General features: G+C 54.1%; 2 protein-coding genes across 3 annotated transcripts; both read right to left on the reverse strand.

The window, feature by feature from the left end:
* Nucleotides 1-1064: 1064 nt before the first annotated feature.
* On the reverse strand, nucleotides 1065-9132 carry CCNL2 (cyclin L2). Of its 2 annotated transcripts, XM_065873805.1 has the most exons (11): nucleotides 8790-9132; nucleotides 8320-8394; nucleotides 7942-8051; nucleotides 7046-7166; nucleotides 6040-6104; nucleotides 3468-3567; nucleotides 3174-3278; nucleotides 2950-3091; nucleotides 2395-2506; nucleotides 2217-2309; nucleotides 1065-2070 (listed from the first exon to the last, which is right to left on the reverse strand). In XM_065873805.1, the coding sequence occupies exons 1-11, from the start codon at nucleotides 9081-9083 to the stop codon at nucleotides 1716-1718; spliced, it is 1572 nt and encodes a 523-aa protein (XP_065729877.1). In that variant the 5' UTR covers nucleotides 9084-9132; the 3' UTR covers nucleotides 1065-1715. The 2 variants fall into 2 exon arrangements, with proteins under 2 accessions (XP_065729877.1, XP_065729885.1); XM_065873813.1 differs by lacking the exons at nucleotides 1065-2070; nucleotides 2217-2309; nucleotides 2395-2506; ... (1 more) ...; nucleotides 3174-3278; nucleotides 3468-3567 and adding an exon at nucleotides 4863-5444 and having other exon boundaries at nucleotides 8790-9111.
* A 3166-nt stretch (nucleotides 9133-12298) lies between these two features.
* MRPL20 (mitochondrial ribosomal protein L20) lies at nucleotides 12299-14605 on the reverse strand. Its single transcript, XM_065892236.1, has 4 exons — nucleotides 14519-14605; nucleotides 14323-14433; nucleotides 13587-13664; nucleotides 12299-12472 (listed from the first exon to the last, which is right to left on the reverse strand). Exons 1-4 carry the CDS (start codon nucleotides 14603-14605, stop codon nucleotides 12299-12301), a joined length of 450 nt encoding a protein of 149 aa, XP_065748308.1.
* Between the last annotated feature and the right edge of the window lie 2579 nt (nucleotides 14606-17184).

Consider the following 17184-nt stretch of genomic DNA (forward strand, 5'->3'; position numbering starts at 1 on the left):
GCTCCTCAGGGTAGGGGGCTCCGAGGGCACCACTTCACCCATCTGGGCCAGAAAGGCTCCGTTGTCCTCGCTGAGGTTGGCTAGGATGGCAGGATCTCAAGAATGGACGTGCGGGGGGCTCCTGCTGGCACTGGGATGTGGGGAGTCTCATTGGCTCTACTGGGAGGCTTGCTTGCTTCCAGTGAGTCTTAGGCACGAAATGGCCAGGCCTGGACACCCCCAGGCCCCAACCTGTCTAAGCAGGGAGTGGACGATAGGCCAGTAGGAAGGCAGAAACCGTAGGCTCCCGGCCCAGCTCCGTAACTGAGTCACCAGAGGACACCCTTCTGCCCAAGGGACTGCTTCCGGTTCCCAGGTCGGAAGGTCTCTGAACGCGTCCTGGAGCCCACCCCTCCCTCCAGCTGCACGGCCTCCCCAGGCTTTTGTGGTTTGATCATAAGAGTGAGCCACCTGCACCCTGGGCACTGACCCTGCCGCTTTCACACCTTCTTGGCTGTACTGACTTCGAGCACCTTTCTCCAGGCCCACTGGCTCCAGGAAGGCCACGCCTCCCACCCGCACAGCAGTGCTGGTCTGGGGAGAGCCAACACGGGGCGCAGGACAGGCCCAACAGCCCTCGATCTGCACAGAGCACACGCAGCACCCAGAGACAGGCCCGACGCCCACCCTGCTCACCTTCACCACCAACCTGTCTACTTGCCCGCCACCCACTCTGATGGAGGACCCCACCTGGGTGATGCTCCTCTGGGGTCCTTGTTCCTGGCTGCAGCCAGCCTGACAAAACCTGACAAAAGCGCATTACAAACCAATGTCCCTCAGGCACTAGGGGACTCCAGACCATTATGTCCTTTTCAAACCCTCCCTCTACCCCACCAGCAGCAGACAGCTCAGACTCCTCACAAACCCTCACAGAAGAGCAGGTGCACAAAACTCAATACAAAACCCAACGCTTTAATGAGATGAGAGACGGCAGCACAGACGTACCACTAGAACAGGTACTGCCAGCTGTGCACGGGAGCCAGCAAGCACGTTGACAAACCACAAACCCTTTAACTTTCCAAATATCCTGAGTAGAGAGAATTGTGTTTATTTAACCACATAAAACGTATATATAGGAAACTTCTCTATTTAGGAGCTGGTGGCCTGCACTCAGCATCGCACAGATAAAAATATACGACTTTCAACACAGATCTAAATACCTTCACATTTAAAAAATCAGAATTCTCTACACAAGTTTTAAGCTGACAGAATTCAAGTTCTGAGTTTTTGTATATAGCTTTAACTTGTATTAAACATGTTTATTTACAACGTGGACAGAGTGAGGGGCTGTTAAGGCCATTTTCTCATAGTGAAACATTGCAAAATACGTACGTAAGTACAACCTAATATAGGCAAAGGTTCGAAAAGTCATTTTCTTGGTTTAACGTAATTGAGTATCGGTATGGAAGTGAAGAGACAGCCTGTCGTAGCACCAAGCCACGCCACTGGGAGGTGCGCACCCCGCCTTTGCAACCAGCAGGGCGGCTGCTGAGGCGGGCGGGGTGAGCTGGGCCCGGGCCACACTAAAGGGCGGCTTGCTGGCCTCTCCATTCCATCTCCAAATTCATCACACAGTCCCGAGTCAACAACCATTTCCAGAAAGAGTCACGCCCCAGGGCCAGTGGCCGAGGTGAGCATGCCGAGGGCCGAAGGGCAGACCTTCAGGGAGCCTGCCCTCACCTCCGGTGCCTGCTGTGCCCGGGGTGGTCCCGCTCGTAGCGATGGCCCGCTCGCTCGTAAGAGCGAGAACGCTCCCGTCGCTGGTCTCTACAGTAATGACTTTTCTTCTTGTATTTTCCAGAATTATCCGCCCGTTCCCGTGAGTGGCTCCGAGAGCGGGACGAGCTCCGGCTCCGAGACTTGTGTGGCTTCTGGGCAGAGTACTTGCAGTCCTTGGACCTCCGGTAGCTCCTTACCTTGGAGCCTTTGTAGGGAGCGCCCCGATGGGCCTGTCTGGGTGGGGAGTCACTCCGGCTCCGTGAGCGGCTCTGTGACTTGGACCCGCCAGAGGTAGAGCCGCTGTCGCTTTTCCTGTGAAGGAGACCACTGGGTGGGTGACCGCCCACCCCGCCCACCTCTGGGTCAGGAGCAACTGTCCTGAGGAGAGGCCACACCACCTCCCAGGGAAGACACCCACCCTGCCAGGTGCAGCCCCAAGTGCCCCGAGCGGCACACACCTTCTCTTAGGAGAAGCGGATGGCGACGGGGACCTGGAGTAACTCTGCTCGTGACTCCCACTCCGACTTCGAGCCCCTCGCCCCCTCGGCAAGCTGAGAACAGGGCGGAGAGCAGAGTTTCAGACCCCACGTCTTTGCAGCCAACCCCAGCGGCCTGTCGGGGCACACGGACACTCACCCGTTCACCGGGCTGTCGGCCTTGGCTCTCTTCACGCCCTCCACTTTCCTCCGGGCATTCTTCACAGAGAGTGGGGAAGGCTTGTCTCCTTGGCCTTCCTTGGGGGATTCCGCTAGAATCAAGTATGAGAAGTTACAACCCGACAGCTGTTCTGCTGAGAAACAGGTCAGCCAAGCAAGGTGGGGCCTCTCCCGCAGGACTGCCGCTGCCGACCATGACTCCCTGCTCCCCGCCGGGCTTCGAACCACCAGACGCAGGAAGGTCACCCGTCCCGCTTCTCCAGGACCGGGGAAAGGCGTCACACCTAACTCTAGAATATGACAACATGATCTACTGCTCCAGATTTATGAGATTTTCATTAAAGACAAACTATTTGGCTAGACTGGGTAAACAGCCATTTCAGGAGCCTGTCCATACCCCTTCCTAATGAAAACAGAAAAACAGACTTCCTAGGAGCCCCCCAGAGTGCTCAGACTAGCTGCAGACGTGATTCTAAGAGAAATCTGGAGGAGAGGGCCACCCCTGAGAGGAGCACACGCGCGCCCTGACGCTCACCCGGCTTGGGGGCAGGTGAGAACCGCGACGCGCTGTCCAGCACCTGGGTGCCGCCGGGCAACAGGCCCTTGGCTTGTGCCTTTGCCTCGTCAAGGGCGTACCTGCGCTTCTCCACTTCACCTTCCAGGTGGGTCAGGTCAACCTAGAAAAGCCAGAGTGCAGGATTCAGACCAGATGCTTCCAGTCAAACACAGAGGAACACGTGACGTGAAAAGACACAAAACCTTTTTCCGAGTATATAGCTGCAGAATTTTTAAGCAGATTTCTTGAATTTCTTCTTCAGTTGCTCCAAACAAAAGAAACCAATGGGGACGATTGGGCAAAGGGATCTGTAAACACAAAAAAGTAATCACCGTTATACTTTTTTTCATTGCTGACAAGATTCTCAGGGCAATAAAAACAAGCCTGCCGGTCACCAGCATGTAGGCTTTTTACTGGCTCCAATGAGCATAATTTGAAGCACAATATGTAGAAGGTCACTGGGGTCGGTGAATCCCCCAGGGTGGCCCAGCACTGACCTCCAGCGTCCGGGCAGCAAGATAGATGCAGGCACAGGCGATGCTCTCAGGCTGGAACCTCACAAAAACGTCTGTGCGAAGGCTGTCATTCATGTAGTTCCTGAAAAGCAGATGCAGGAAGAATTGCAACGCCCGTGGCAATGCCCACACCACCTGTCTGCACTGTCTAAGTCAAGTCACTGCTCCACTAAGTAAGTCTACTGCCAGGACTTAGAGCTAGACAGTCCTGTGAATCTCACAAGTTCATGGAGAAACGTTCTAGCTGCTTCTTCTGAATACACGACAGGAAGACAGGGAAATAACTGAAAAAAATTTTTAAAGCTGGCTGAATGTCAGACAATACGTGTTGCTATGAAAGAGAACCGACTTTAACTTTACTTTTCCCTCTCAACCTTTGGCCTGCTCTCATGCAAAACACAGTGCCTCGGAAAGATGTCTACTGTGGCAGTTCAACATATCTGATTAAGGAAACCTAAATGCTCAAAATCCATAGTGCAGAGAAACATGCAAACTCAAATGAATGGGCTCAGCACAAAGCCTGCGAGGGCCTTTCTGAGACAAGTCGTCCTCTTGCACTCCTTTTCCGGGGAGAGGTGCTCACGGCGTGGCTTCTTCCACACGGGGAGTCCACTTGAAAAGGGGGGAAAACGCCCTTGGGTGTATGGGAACATCATGCAGAGGGCTCAGTGCCCCAAGGGAAATCCTCTTCTCAGGCTTATCAAAGAACCGTTTCCAAACTGTCCCATTTCAACAAGGAGTCTTAAAATGAACATTCATAAAATCACATAAAAGCAACAAAATACTACAAGTTTCATCACAATCAGGACATTTAAAAAACTTTATCACATTTTAGAAGATATAAAAATACAAAACATTTGCATTTTTAAAAAAATTAAAGAGTTTTGACATTGGCTACATTTTCAACATTTTCATTTAGATATATTTCTCTAAGATTTAATAGACCAAAAATCAGATCTCACCTTAACTTTATCAACATTGCAAGAACAAAAGACTAATTTCACAAGAAAACAGTTGCACAGGTCACGTATTTAGTGCTCGTAACATCCCCCCATGGTACCAGGCTCCATCCAGAGGGGAGCCAAGTCGTGCTGGGGTCTGACTGATGCACCCCCCACCCTGGTTATCTCTGCCCAAAATCCTGGAGAAGGTGACCTACAAACCCACGGAGAAATTCCTCAGTGATAAATTCTCCATCTGCCCACTAGCAGCACCTGGCTCTGAAGCTCTCGCTCCAGGCACCCAGAGGGGACCAAGGAAAAGCCTGTGTGATGGAGCCAAGGCCACATGTCCCGAGAGTTGCAAGTAAACGGTTCAAACATTTGATAAACATAACCGTCAGTAACTTTTTTGGTTCTAGCAAGAAAAACTTTAGTACTCAGATAGTGATAATGTTATTAAACCGTTTACTCTTAGGTCCTAAAAAAATACAAATGAAGTCCTCAAAACATATATTTAAACTTAACTGCTATTTTTGAAATAAGTCACAATATAAAAAGTGTCCATGGAATGATTTAAAGATGCACACCTTTTACTAGACTGTGTCAACACTTAGTGCTGAAAAAGCAACTCTAGGGCTTTCAGCAATAAAAACACCATCCCACACTTGTCTGAACTCCCACCAGCCAGTTCTCACAGCTTCCCATTTTTTTAAAGAGAAGGTACTGCATCTTTATCGCACAGGTAGAGCAGTTTCAAATGGACAAAATTCATGGCAAGACAGTTATCAACTCTAATCAATACAATTACCAAGCACGACAGAGGATTAACAAGAAGCACAATCGTCAGAGAACCACAGCAGCAGTGGGCCAGCACTAGACTATCGTGCGCATACCACCATCTAGAGCCAGCCTTCGGCGGAGAGCCTGCACTGGATTGGCTGAGGACGGCCGCTGTCCCTGCACCGAAGCGCTTGGACAGGAGAGGAGAAGTCTTAGTCACTTACCCTCAGAGGCTACCCTTTGATTGAAAGAGTACAGAAAAGAAAAGTCAAAATAGGTTCTCCATTAGACACAGCACAGCACCAGACAATTCAGGCAGCAAAAATATGACCCTTACACACTTCACTCTGTGGGAAAGCACCCAGCTCTGAACTGTTACTTCAGGCTTCACTTCTAGCAAATGCATTGTTAAAATCAGTCCCCAGATTGTAGGAAGGCTTTACACCCCCTCTTCCTCCCATAGGATTCCCTTGAGGCAGTCAGAAGCAAGTTCACGCTACCGTGAACCTCTAAGTCCACATTACTGTGAACCTCTAAGTCCACACTGGCAGCTGAGGGAAAGACCCCGACGTGCCAAGTCCATAGCCCCCAAAGGGCAGCCCAGTGACTGCTCTCCTCCAGGGGCAGGGCGGGTATGGGCCACCTTACCGTTCCACCAGTGCCTGATATCTGGGGAGTCTGGCTGGAATTTACATGGCAGGAACACTGGGCACTCAGACAACTCCAGCCCACAACCAAGTCATGGGACCGACTACCCACTGCCCAAGTGCCTCAAATCAACAAACTCCTGCACTGCCCTGGCTGGTCTCATAAAACAAGGAAGGCCAACTCACCATGAGGTCTGGACCAGGTGTCGGTTACGCTCACACTCTAACACCTGAAGGTACATAACGATTATCTGGAAGATATGGGTCAGGCAATTATTATCGAGCACCTTGAGAACCCAGAATTCAGATCTTGAGGGCATCCATGCAGCAAATAAGGGCCTCGTCCTAGATCCCAGGGGTGGCTCCCGGTCGCATGCCCCGTGCACAGCTCAGCTGGAGGGGAGCTCTTGCCGACGCGCCCGCTCCCTGCTTCTGCAGCCAGGTGCCACGAACGCGCGTGAGAACCTAGCTGCACCCAAGTCTGTCTTGGCCGGAACAGGGCTGATGCTCATTCTCGTCTTCGACACACTTTCCACCAGTGAGATTAGCCTGCCCCGAACATTTCCGTACCCCAGTCACCAACGTATACAAAACGTGGTGTGAAAATACTTTCAGCAAATGAAGAAAAAGCTCTTAAACGTGTGGTGAGTAATCTACCGAGATTCTGAACTAATACCAGAAAATCAAACAAGAGAAGATATGAGGAAACCCCGAGTAAAAAAAGGATGGAAACAGAGATGAAAATAGCACTCTTCACGTTTGAGTGTAACATAGAAGATATACATGGTATCGTATGCTCAACTGATACACAGTGCAAAATAGCTTTCATTCATCTCCAAATAAAGGGTTCAGAATTCTTCCAATTCCCCCATAAAAGAAAATAAGGTTATTACTAAAGCAGCTTTAGAAAAACAGCTGTTGAGAAAGAAAAAGTAAACTGACAGATTTCATTTTTACAAGTTCATCACCGTTTTTGAAAGCTCAAAAGATGCAATTTCCAAAACTTTTAGAAACATACTATTAAAATAAACGTGATACAAGAAGGCTAATAAGAAAACAGTTATTTTCCAATTATAGATAAAAACTGGAAAACCAAATCAGGGACACATTTAATCCTTTTCAGTTTCCGATCTAGGTGAGAATGAAGCAATGACTCTGGTGGACTCACATGGCAGCTGGGCCTCATACCCACCTTGTGAGGGTGCTTCACATGGACGCAGAAACCCAACTCTTTGAGAACTCGCCTTTCTGCCTTTATAATTTGATTCTTTAAGTTAACGTAATCTTGATCCAACAGTAGAGGCACAGGTTTTCTACAAATACAAAGCACACGATCTGCATAAGGCTCAAATAAAACAAAGCCTATCAAATCCCACGGTTACCCCCAAACAGTGACAATCTCAACAGATACAGAGTCAGGAAGTTTGCTTCCTGTAACTAACAAAACCACAGTTTTTCTCAAACCCCAGCGCTGACCTCACCTCAATGACCCTCTCCCTGTTTTCTTTACGGATGATAAACGCCACCTGAACAGAGTGGAGGGTCTCAAGATCTCATGGCCCAAGGACTCCATGCCGTCCATCCGCCTCAAGATACAAGCAGATGTATTGAGGATGAAGGGAAAACCAAAACACCAACAGAAGCACGGCATTTAAACAGCCAAGGCTGCTGCATTTTACAAAGGCCCTCCATTAGCTGGAGCGTTGGGAAGCCTGGGCCAAGGATGCTTCTAAATATCCTGCAACGCACAGGACAGTCCCCACAGCAAAGAATCATCCAGCCCAAAATGTAAACAGTGCTGAGGTTGAGAACCCAGCTCTAGAGCATTCAGGCTGACGTGGGCAAACCACGAAACCAAGGCCACGGCCAAACTACAGCCACGGCGCCCCGTCCTCCTGACTGTGGTTCCTTCACTGATTAAACAGCATCTGTTGGGTACATCCCCCCACCCCCGCCACAGGCACCACGCCTCCTCCTGGGCACAGGTTTAAAACCTCACCCCCTAAACCTTGTTTCAGAAACGTTAATGTAACAGAATAGCCGTGAAAACAGAGACGGATATGTACGACAGGTCTGATAAAAACTCACTTTTTCTCTCTCAGGTGTCGAAGGCGATGAAACACGTTGATGACGTCCCGTATCCGTCTCGGAGCCTCTTCTATCTTGGAGGCCAAGTGAACACAGGCCATTGACACGTGCTGAAACGTAAGCGATGCAACACAGAGATGTTTGTTCCAAGGACGACAGTCTCCAACAGCTGAAGAACGGCGGTTAAGAGCCGTGCACCCTGAGAAAAAGGCCACTTGGAAAAAAAACCTCTGCAGTACAGGGGGCTTCCCAACCCCCCAAGTACAGCGCTGCAATTGGAAGACAAGTACTCGTTCCTCTGAGCAACGGGCAACGCAACAAACCCAGGTTTCCTGTCAACACGTTTCTGGGGTAAAGAAAGACGGGAGGAAGCCTCACCTCCATGGAATGCTTCACAAAGGACTTGGTGTAGAAGAACCGCTGGAACAACACCTGCCCGGTAGCCATGGCAACCTGCACAAGAGAAAGGTTCCATCCTTTTCAAAACCCAATTCAAAGGTCTCAAAGCTAAATTATTAGGTTTCACGAGACTCCTAACAAAGAATCAAAAACTAAAATGCTTCCGCGTCCACAAAGGCTCTTCGCGTCCCGCTGCCTCGCCTCTCTCATCACCTCCGGTGGGCGGCAGCGGGGACTCCCTGGGCCTGGGTCGGTCGGTGGGCCCGGGGCCAGGTGGGAATAAGGAGCGGGGTCGGGGTCCGAAGAGGGGCTCGGCGCTGCGCCCGGGTGCCGGGCGGGGACACGGAGTGGGCTCCGGATAAGGCCCCCCCGCCAACAAAGGGGCCGGCAGCCTTCCCGGCGCCAGCGCGGCGGTTACCTCGGCCCGAGGCTCGCGGCCGCTCCCTCACCTGCGGCAGGCGGAGCAGGATGCCGGCCGCCTGGATGAGCTCGCAGCCCACCACGCGGAGGTCGGTCTCCGTGTCAGTGTCGAGGCCACTCGACATGGACGGCGTGAAGCGGAGCTTGTCGTCCGGCAGGAGGCAGTTCTCCAGAGTGATGAGCACCCCGGAGTACAGCCGGTCCCCGATTAGCACCCCCTGCGACCCGGGAGCTGTGCCCCCGGAGGCCGTCGTGCCGGCCGCTGCCGCGGGGGCCGCCGGTCCCGGAGCCCCGGCCCCGGCCGTCGCCGTCGCCGTCGCCATCTTGCGCCGCCGACTCCCTCTTGGGCTCCTTCCCGACAGGGCGGCTCCCCGAGACGCACTACGGCCGCGACCGCCCCGCCCCGCCCTGCCGCGTGCCATTGGTTCGACCGGCGGGCCACCCGGCGCTCCCTTGCTGCGATTGGCTTGGCCGCCTGTCCGTCAGCGGCGCGGCGGACGCCGGAACCCGACACGGGCGGGAGCGGGCTCGTTACCCAGGAGGCCCTGCGGCGCCGGGCTAGACCGCGGTCTCGGCCACGACCCGGAAGCACTAGTCGCAGGTGCCAGCCCCGGGCATGTTTTATGGGCTAACCGCCCCGGTTCGGCCGTGCACTACGTGCAAAGATCTGGGAGCTCTCTAGGTTCCCACCGCAGCCCCAGGCTCCTTAGGAGTCCGGCGGGTGCTGAGGGGAGCTTGGGGGGCCCGGGGTCGACCCCTCGTGGGCAGGGCCAGGCGGGACGCCCCCTGCCCCGAGGACCCGCGCGGCGGGACCGGGGGGCGGCTCTCCTTCCGCCTGGATTGCGTCCTTCGGGTATGTGGTTCAGGGCTTGAATGGAGCTGTCGGAGTTTTCCGAGGCCCCCGACCTGAAAGGATGGGCGCACGCGCTAGTAAGTTGTCCCCCAGCCCACACACAGCAGCAACGAGATGCTGTTTCCCTGAGTTAATTTGTGGCCGCCGGCGCGGTCAGTTACTCTCTAGCCTTTACTGAGTCCAGGTCTTGGGGTACAGGTATTAACGCCAGATTCCCAAAGTTCTCGCCTTCAGAGCTGAGTCCAGAAAGGAGAGAGAGGGTAGCTGTAAACGTTTAATTCGATGTTTCTACAAAGCCACAGCAGCTACAAAGTTGCAAGAGGCATGAGTTCCCCCAGGTTTGGGAGGAAAGGAGCCAGGTTGGGATGCCCCGGGGGCCATGGGAAGGGGCTTGGACTTTATCCTGCCAACAGCGGGGAGCCATCCAGGGGTTTGACCCTCCATTTCCTCATCTGTTGTATCAGGCGCTCTCGGGATTAGTGACCGCCAGCTTCTGGTGGTTTTTACGTCAGCTGACAGCAGTGTTGCTCTCGCCTCAGCTGCGACAGCATCTGAGTTATCTAGTTATCCGTTGCTGAACAGTTATCCCAAACTTTCACCAGGACCAGTGAAAGAACCTGTGTGAGGATGATGGAAAAGCAAGACTGGGTGAGGGGGAGCTTGGGGTGGGGGGCAGGTTGGAGAGGAGATTGCAGCGTAGGAGCCTCGGTGGGGGCAGGTTCAAACACTTGGGAGCTGCCAGTGATTGCACCCAACTCAAACCTGCCCAAACCCAGTGGCTGCCATTGACTTCACTCCTGCTGAGACTTGATCCTGCAGCTCAGACCTGTGCGAACTAAGCGCCAGTGTCCTGTCTTCACCTCTGTGGGCAACATGGCTACAGTGCCCCACCTCCCCTACCCCAGCCGGCAGCTCAGGGAGCTTTCCTCTCTGCGGGCCACAGCAGCACACTCCAGGAAACAACTTGTTTCTTGTGGGCCCTGTCTGGGCTGCCTGTCCATCCCCTAACAGTGATTGGCCAGAGGAAAGGGAAAAACTGATGGCTCTAGACAGTCAGGGCCAGACTCTGGAGCCGGGGACACGGCCACAGCACAAAGGGAAACCTGGTTCTGTGGCCAGGGCAGGGGTGCCAGGAACAGCCCACAGTTGTCTGCCACGTCCCCACCTGCCTTTATCAAGATGAACGAAGAGAAGGCAGCTCCTTCACAGCAGTGCATCTTGCACAGAACTTGGTCCGCCACGCCAGAGAGCTCTTTGTATCCTCCACCCTGTTGTTTACAATATGAACCATTTTCTGACAAGGCGCATAGTCAGGCACTGCACTCAGCATGGCAGAACAGGACTCAGGCACCTGCCTCCAAGTGCTTGGTCCAGTGGCCATGTTTGGACACAGCGACAAGGGCTTCTTAAGAAGCCAGAGCAGTAATTGCAGCTGGAAGAGATGTTCACCGCATGAGGATGGAGGAAAGTGGGCAGAGTGAAAAGATTTGACCGGCTCTGTACTGAGCTGGAGATGGGTGTTGTCTGAGGAGGGTGACTTCCAGGGCAGGGCTGGCAAAGGGTGGGGGACGGCATCGCCACAGGGCCCAGCATGGGGGTTCGGAGTGCGGTCAGGCGGGCATTGCCAGGTAAACGCAGGGGTCATCAGCAAGCAGACAGCGACTGCTCTGGTGGGCCTGAAGAGCTCTCCTAGAGCAGAGCGTGTACAGGAGGGGAAGGACGGCAGTCCTGGAGGGAAGGGAGCGCATGGTCCTCCGGGGCAAGGGCTGTGTCCCTTGGACTTGGGGACCAGGAGACGGCTTTGCTGAGAGCTGTCAGGGCGTGGCAGAGCTGCTCACAGACCCAGTGACAGGAGGCCAGAGCTGGAAGGGGCTCAGAATGCAGACGAGGCTCCTGGAGAAGACCAAGGGGAGGCCCTGTTCCTGAGCAGGAGGGGCACACAAGTTCCATTCCAGCCCAAGAGGAGGGTGGACACCTCTGCGTGGGAGCGGTCAGAGGGGGAGGACAGGGCTGTAAGGGAAGCAGGGCTGGTAGACCTGCTGTGAGGCGGCCCCTGTCAGAGATTTCTGGGCTTGACTCCAGAACTAATGAAGTCAGGTATTTGGGGGAGGGGCCGAGACCCTTACATTAAGGCTCCCCAGGTGATTTGATGGTCACCCCGCCTGCGGGGGCTAAGGCGAGCCCAGGACCCGGACAGCCACCCTGCCTGCTGGTCTGGGGAGTGAGGGAAACCAGCTAGCGCTCAGTGGCTGAAGAGCTGCGCCAGGGAGTCCCTGCTGGAAACCCAAGGAGGGGAAGGGGGAGGTCAAGCACCAGCAGGGCCTGCTGCCACCCCCCAGCCTGCAGGAGGATCTAGGGTTCCTAGGGGAAGCCTTGCCCTAATTACCACCCAGCACACGGGCACTCAGGCAGGGCCGACCCAAGGTGTTTGTGCCAAAGAACACAAATATTTTATTTACACAATCCATGTGAGATTTCTGAACCTGTGCCAAGAGAGGCAGATAAGGCCTTTTCTCTCAGGCCTGTTACTGAAATGTAAATTAACACAAATGCAAGTCAAACTTACTCATTGTTGACAAATAACTCTTAGTCCCTATTTTAGTATAATCATCACATGGGGGAAGAAGGAAACTTTTCCCAAGATGCTCAGCCTCAAAGGGCCGTCAGTGGGTGTCAGCATCCCCCTCAGACGTGCTGTGCCACCCTGGAGAAAATGCCTTCGGGCTCCTTCCCATCCCCCAAGGCAGCAGCAAATCCTTCCTGTCGCCTCCTTTTGGCCAAAGCAGCCAAAGATTTAAAAGTCTTTGGTTCGTAGATGGCTAGATCTGCAAGTACTTTCCTGTTGAGCTCCACCTGGCACTGGGAAGAAAATTAGAGCCTGTATCAGCATCAGAAATGCATTTCAGTGAAACACAGGAAGACTTGGAACACGGCTAAGCACCCTGTGATCTGAATCACCTTAGCACACAGCACTTGAGCCCCAGTGGGGGAGAGGGAGTGGTGAGTCCTGTTCAAGCAGGACGCTGGAGGAGAAGGGGGGCGGGGGGCAGGGGGGGAAACCAAGGGCTGTCAGCCAGACTCTGGCCTGGGGTACCCTTTAAGGCAGATGGGAAGAGGAAACCACAATTTCCATTCCACAAACGATGAAAAATAAGACACAGAAAAGGTGTGTGAGGCACAAGCAGAGGAATTAAGATCAAAACCGGGCGCTCATTACATGAGAGAGCCAAAGTCATCTACCGAGTGAAGCAACAGAAAATGGATGGACAGTGCCAGTGAGTCTGGGGTGCAGAAAGAAGCGGGGGATGGTCTCCTGACATTAAAGGCAGCTGTGCAGGAGAAGTCAGTCCTGTTCTACCACCTGGGACCCCTGTGCTGTGGGCAGAGTCCCTCTCCTTTTGAGCCTAGTTCCCCATCAGTAAAACAGAGGTGTCGCACCTACACTTACCCCGAGGATCTTTGTAAAGTGCCAGACACAGGGCCTGGCACAAGGACCCATTCCCCCTAGCTTTTTAAGAAAAAACGTCAATGCACACAAAAGCAGAGGGAATACCATACTCACCAGATGCAAGTGACCAAGGTTCTGTGGCACATGCTTGCTTTATTCCCTCCAAGATGTTTCCCTCCTTTTTGACTATGATTCAACTTGATCTGCTACCTCACCAGAATTCATTCAGTGTAAAAACTTTGAAATTAAACTTTAAAGTTAAAGCCAAGTTTTTCTACCTCTTTCTCTTGACGGGGCAACACCAGGGCTTATGTCTTGGTGCCACATACCCTATTACCAATTGTGCTACCAGCGGGGCAGCGGCAGAGCCAGTGTGGTGCGTCCCCGAACCCGCCAGAACCCCACTCCAAGAACAAAAGCAAAGTTGGGCTGCTAACATTCCACTGCCCGCGCTGCTGGACCCCGACAACTGGACGGGTTATGAAGACGTTTAACGTCTCGGCAGGACCACATCCTCGACCATACCTTAATCAAGTTGAGGATGAATGCTGGGTACTTCAGGCCGTGTTCCTGGGAAGCAGCTGTAACTCGACTGATCCAGAGCTGAAATGAGAAACACTGAGATGCTTAAGAACCAGCTGTATGTTACATCCACATCTCTCAACGAAGGTTGTCACTGGACTAAAAGGTTTTTTTTGTAAGAGCAAATACAAAAGTCAGTGTCCTATTCAGGCTGAAGTATAAAGAACAGTTAGCAAAAGCTGGTGCTCTTTATCCAAATGCCGGCTGCAAAGCATTAACTCCACACACATCTTTAGGCGCCGAGGCAGGATACAAAGATGAGCAAGAGATTCTGGGGCAGACACAGCTCTGGGCGTAGCAAGGGTCCAGGTGGAAGCTTCACGGAGGTGAAGGCCTGGAGGGGAGGAGGCAGGGGCCTCGAGAAGGGCCAGGCTGGCGGGGCAGCGGCGTCCGCTCCAGGCCTTGCGAGAGATCTGAGCGCTGCAGGGGAAGCCGGGCTGGGGAAGTTCTGCGTGCATCTGTCCAGCAGGTTCCGTGTGAGGCTGCCGCGCCGGACCCGCTGCCACCCTCGCGCCCCCGACACCCGCACACCGCATCGGGCCTAGCCAGTGCCAACGGGGCTGCGCGCGAACCGCGTGCACAGGAGCGGCTCGCCGGGCGCGGTGCACCTGCGGCCGCGAGGCCCCGCGGGTTCGGGAGGGCTGGGGCAGCGGGGCGAGACCGAGCGGGCCGCGCTTACCGTCCGCAGGTTCCTCTTCTTCAGCCTGCGGGCTCGGGTGCACTGCACGAACGCTCGCGTCACAGCCCTGACGGCCAGCCGGTAGCACCGATTCTTCCTCCCCCGGAAGTGCTGGTCAAGAAACGGGAGAGGAGGCGGTCGGCGGGACCCGCGCGCGCCGGGCCAGACGGGGGCGCGGGGCGCACGGCACACTCACCCGCGCGTGCTTCAGCACCTCCTGGACCCGCCAGTAGCGGTCGGTGATGCGATTCCGCAGCCAGAGCTGCGCCGTGAGGAAGACCATGGCGCCCGCAGCCCGCGCCTCTGCTCACCAAGGTGAGCGTCGCACCTCGGTCGCCACCCCTCCCCAGCGATTCCGGGTCAGCTCTTCCCTCACCCAGGGGAACTTCCGGGTCTCTGCGCGTGCGCTCTGGGTCCGCGCCGCTATCCCTCTCCTGTGCGCATGCTCGAGCTCAGGGGGCGGTGCCGGGGCTGGGCAGGGCCTAGGCGGTGGAGGAAAGGATCCCGCCCCCCCAGCCCCCCCCTCACCGGCAGCTGGAGGGCGGACAGCCGTGGGTGGCGTCCGGTGGAGCGGAGAAGCGCTGCGTCCCACCGAGGGGCCTGGTCCTCTTACGCCGCGGAGCTGTGCACTTTATTTTTTTAATGAAGTTATTTATTTATTTAGGCTGCACTGGGTCTTTGTTGCGGTGCGTGGGCTTCTCGTTGAGGTGGTTTTTCTTGTTGTGGAGCACGGACTCTAGGCGCGCGGGCTTCAGTAGTTGTGGCTCACGGGCTTCAGTAGCTGTGGCTCGCGGGCTCTAGACCGCAGGCTCAGTAGCGCACGTGCTTAGTTGCTCCACAGCATGTGGGATCTTCCCGGACCAGGGCTCGACCCCGTGTCCCCTGCATTGGCAGGCGTATTCTTAACCACTGTGCCACCAAGGAAGCCCTCCGTAAATGTTTATAAGCACATTATTGGGGTATTCTTCTGGTCCATTTGAAGGGAAGTTGGAGATAGCTAAATACTTCACTGTGTATTTCCTAAGAACAAGGACATTCTCTTACAAATCCCAGCGCAAGGATCAAAATCAGGAAATTCAACATTAATGCAATACTGCCGTCAGGTCCACAGTCTGCATTCCAGTTCTGTCACATATTCTTACCGCTTTTTTCCCTGTCCAGGATCATGCAGTGCGTGGAGTTCTTATGTCTAACTTTCAGGGTTAATCTGGAACAGTCCCTCAGCCTTTCTTTGTCTTTCTTGACCTTGGCATTCTTAAAGAGTACAGGCTACTTACTTTGTAGAGTGCCTCTCAATTTGAGTTTGATGTTTCCTCGTGATTAGAATCAGGTTACACATTTGTAGCAGAATACTTCAGAAATTATATTGTGTCTTTCTCGGTGCATGGCACCAGGAGGCCACGATGGCAGCTTGTCCCAACACGGGTGATGTCAGCTTTGACCATTTGGTTACAGTATTGTTTGCCAGGTTTCTCCACCGCATTTACGTTTGAACTAATACATAGTTTGTAGTGAAATACTTTGGGAGTCATCACAGGCTCCCCTGTCAGCAGATGTTGAGGTAGAAGCACGTGCAACGGGCCAGGTCGCTGAGGCATCTGCGAACAACACCGTACACCACATTTGGTCTACACTCTGTGAAAGGGAGCCACTGGGGGATTGCGCAGGACAGTGAACAGGATTATGGCTACTATTCTGAGAACAGCCCCTTGGGAGTCAAGGGATCAGGCGAGAAGAACAGTTAGGCTGGGGGCTGGCCTGGTTACGGCAGCATTCCAGGCAAGGCTGACGGTGGCCTGGACATGGTGGATGCAGCGGGGGAGGTGAGAGGCAGTCGGGCTGTGGGTGTGCTCTGAGGTCGAGCCCGCAGGCTGTGCTGGAGGCTGGCTGGAGGTCCATCCTGCAGCTTTAAAAACCACCCCGGGACTTCCCTGGTGGTCCAGTGGTTCAGACTCCACGCTTCCACTGCAGAGGACTCGGGTTTGATCCCTGGTTGGGGAACTAAGATCCCGCAGGTCCCACAGGCCACTCGGCGCGCCCCCAAAAATCCAAAAACAAAACAAAGAAAACCCACCCTTACTCTGAGGACTCCAGAGATGTCACTCCAGGCCTCATCTTTGCCCCATTCTCGTCTCCTGTGCATCTGGTCTCCCACCCAACCCTCCACCTCGGGCCCAGGCCCCGCCAGGAGTCATTGTTATGTCTCCCTTTCCCTGCCCCTCCCCACATCCAACCATCAGCAGGTCCAGAGGGCTGTGCCCACAGAACTGTCCCAATTCTGCCTGTTTCTCCCGCCCCCACTGCTATGCCGTCACCGTCTCAGTGGTCTCCCGGGTTTCCTCCTCCCAGTTACAGTTCACCCTGCACTTGCAGGCCCCGTGAGCCAGAAAGACCATGTCACGTGAGCTCACTCTCCCCAAAGGCTTCCGTTGTCTTGGGGGTAAAATCCAAGTGCTCCCAGGGTCCCCGGACAGTCGCTAATTTAGCAAGACGGCTCTCACTTTCAAAAGATGAAATCTGTCCTCTAAAGCTGTTCTTCCAGAAAAATCTAAGGACATTGATTTTCTATGAGGATGCAGGTGTGGACAATCAGAGACAACTGTCACTCTGTATCTGTCACACTGCAGGGTTTTTAATTTACAGAGATGGCTGAGTGATGACAGGGAGAGGCTAAAGCTACTGAAAGCGGGTATTTTTTGGCTGCGTTGGGTCTTCGTTGCTGCGCACAGGGGCTCTCTCTAGTTGTGGCGAGCGGGGCCTGCTCTTCGTTGCGGTGCACGGGCCTCTCATTGCGGTGGCTTCTCTTGTTGCGGAGCACGGGCTCTAGGCGCATGGGTTCAGTAGTTGTGGTGCACAGGCTTC

Source organism: Phocoena phocoena, chromosome 1 (genome assembly GCF_963924675.1).
Source record: "Phocoena phocoena chromosome 1, mPhoPho1.1, whole genome shotgun sequence".
Classification (NCBI taxonomy): Eukaryota; Metazoa; Chordata; class Mammalia; order Artiodactyla; family Phocoenidae; genus Phocoena; species Phocoena phocoena.

Coding starts and splice junctions, on each gene's coding strand:
- CCNL2 (XM_065873805.1), bottom strand. CDS start 9,083: ATGGCGACGGCGACGGCGACGGCCGGGGCCGGGGCTCCGGGACCGGCG. Junction 8,052..8,319: donor TTGTGAAGCATTCCATGGAG/GTGAGGCTTCCT, acceptor CTTACGTTTCAG/CACGTGTCAATGGCCTGTGT. Junction 3,092..3,173: donor AGCTATATACTCGGAAAAAG/GTTTTGTGTCTT, acceptor TGGCTTTTCTAG/GTTGACCTGACCCACCTGGA.
- MRPL20 (XM_065892236.1), bottom strand. CDS start 14,605: ATGGTCTTCCTCACGGCGCAGCTCTGGCTGCGGAATCGCATCACCGAC. Junction 14,434..14,518: donor AGGTGCTGAAGCACGCGCGG/GTGAGTGTGCCG, acceptor TTTCTTGACCAG/CACTTCCGGGGGAGGAAGAA. Junction 12,473..13,586: donor TCATCCTCAACTTGATTAAG/GTATGGTCGAGG, acceptor TTTTCTTCCCAG/TGCCAGGTGGAGCTCAACAG.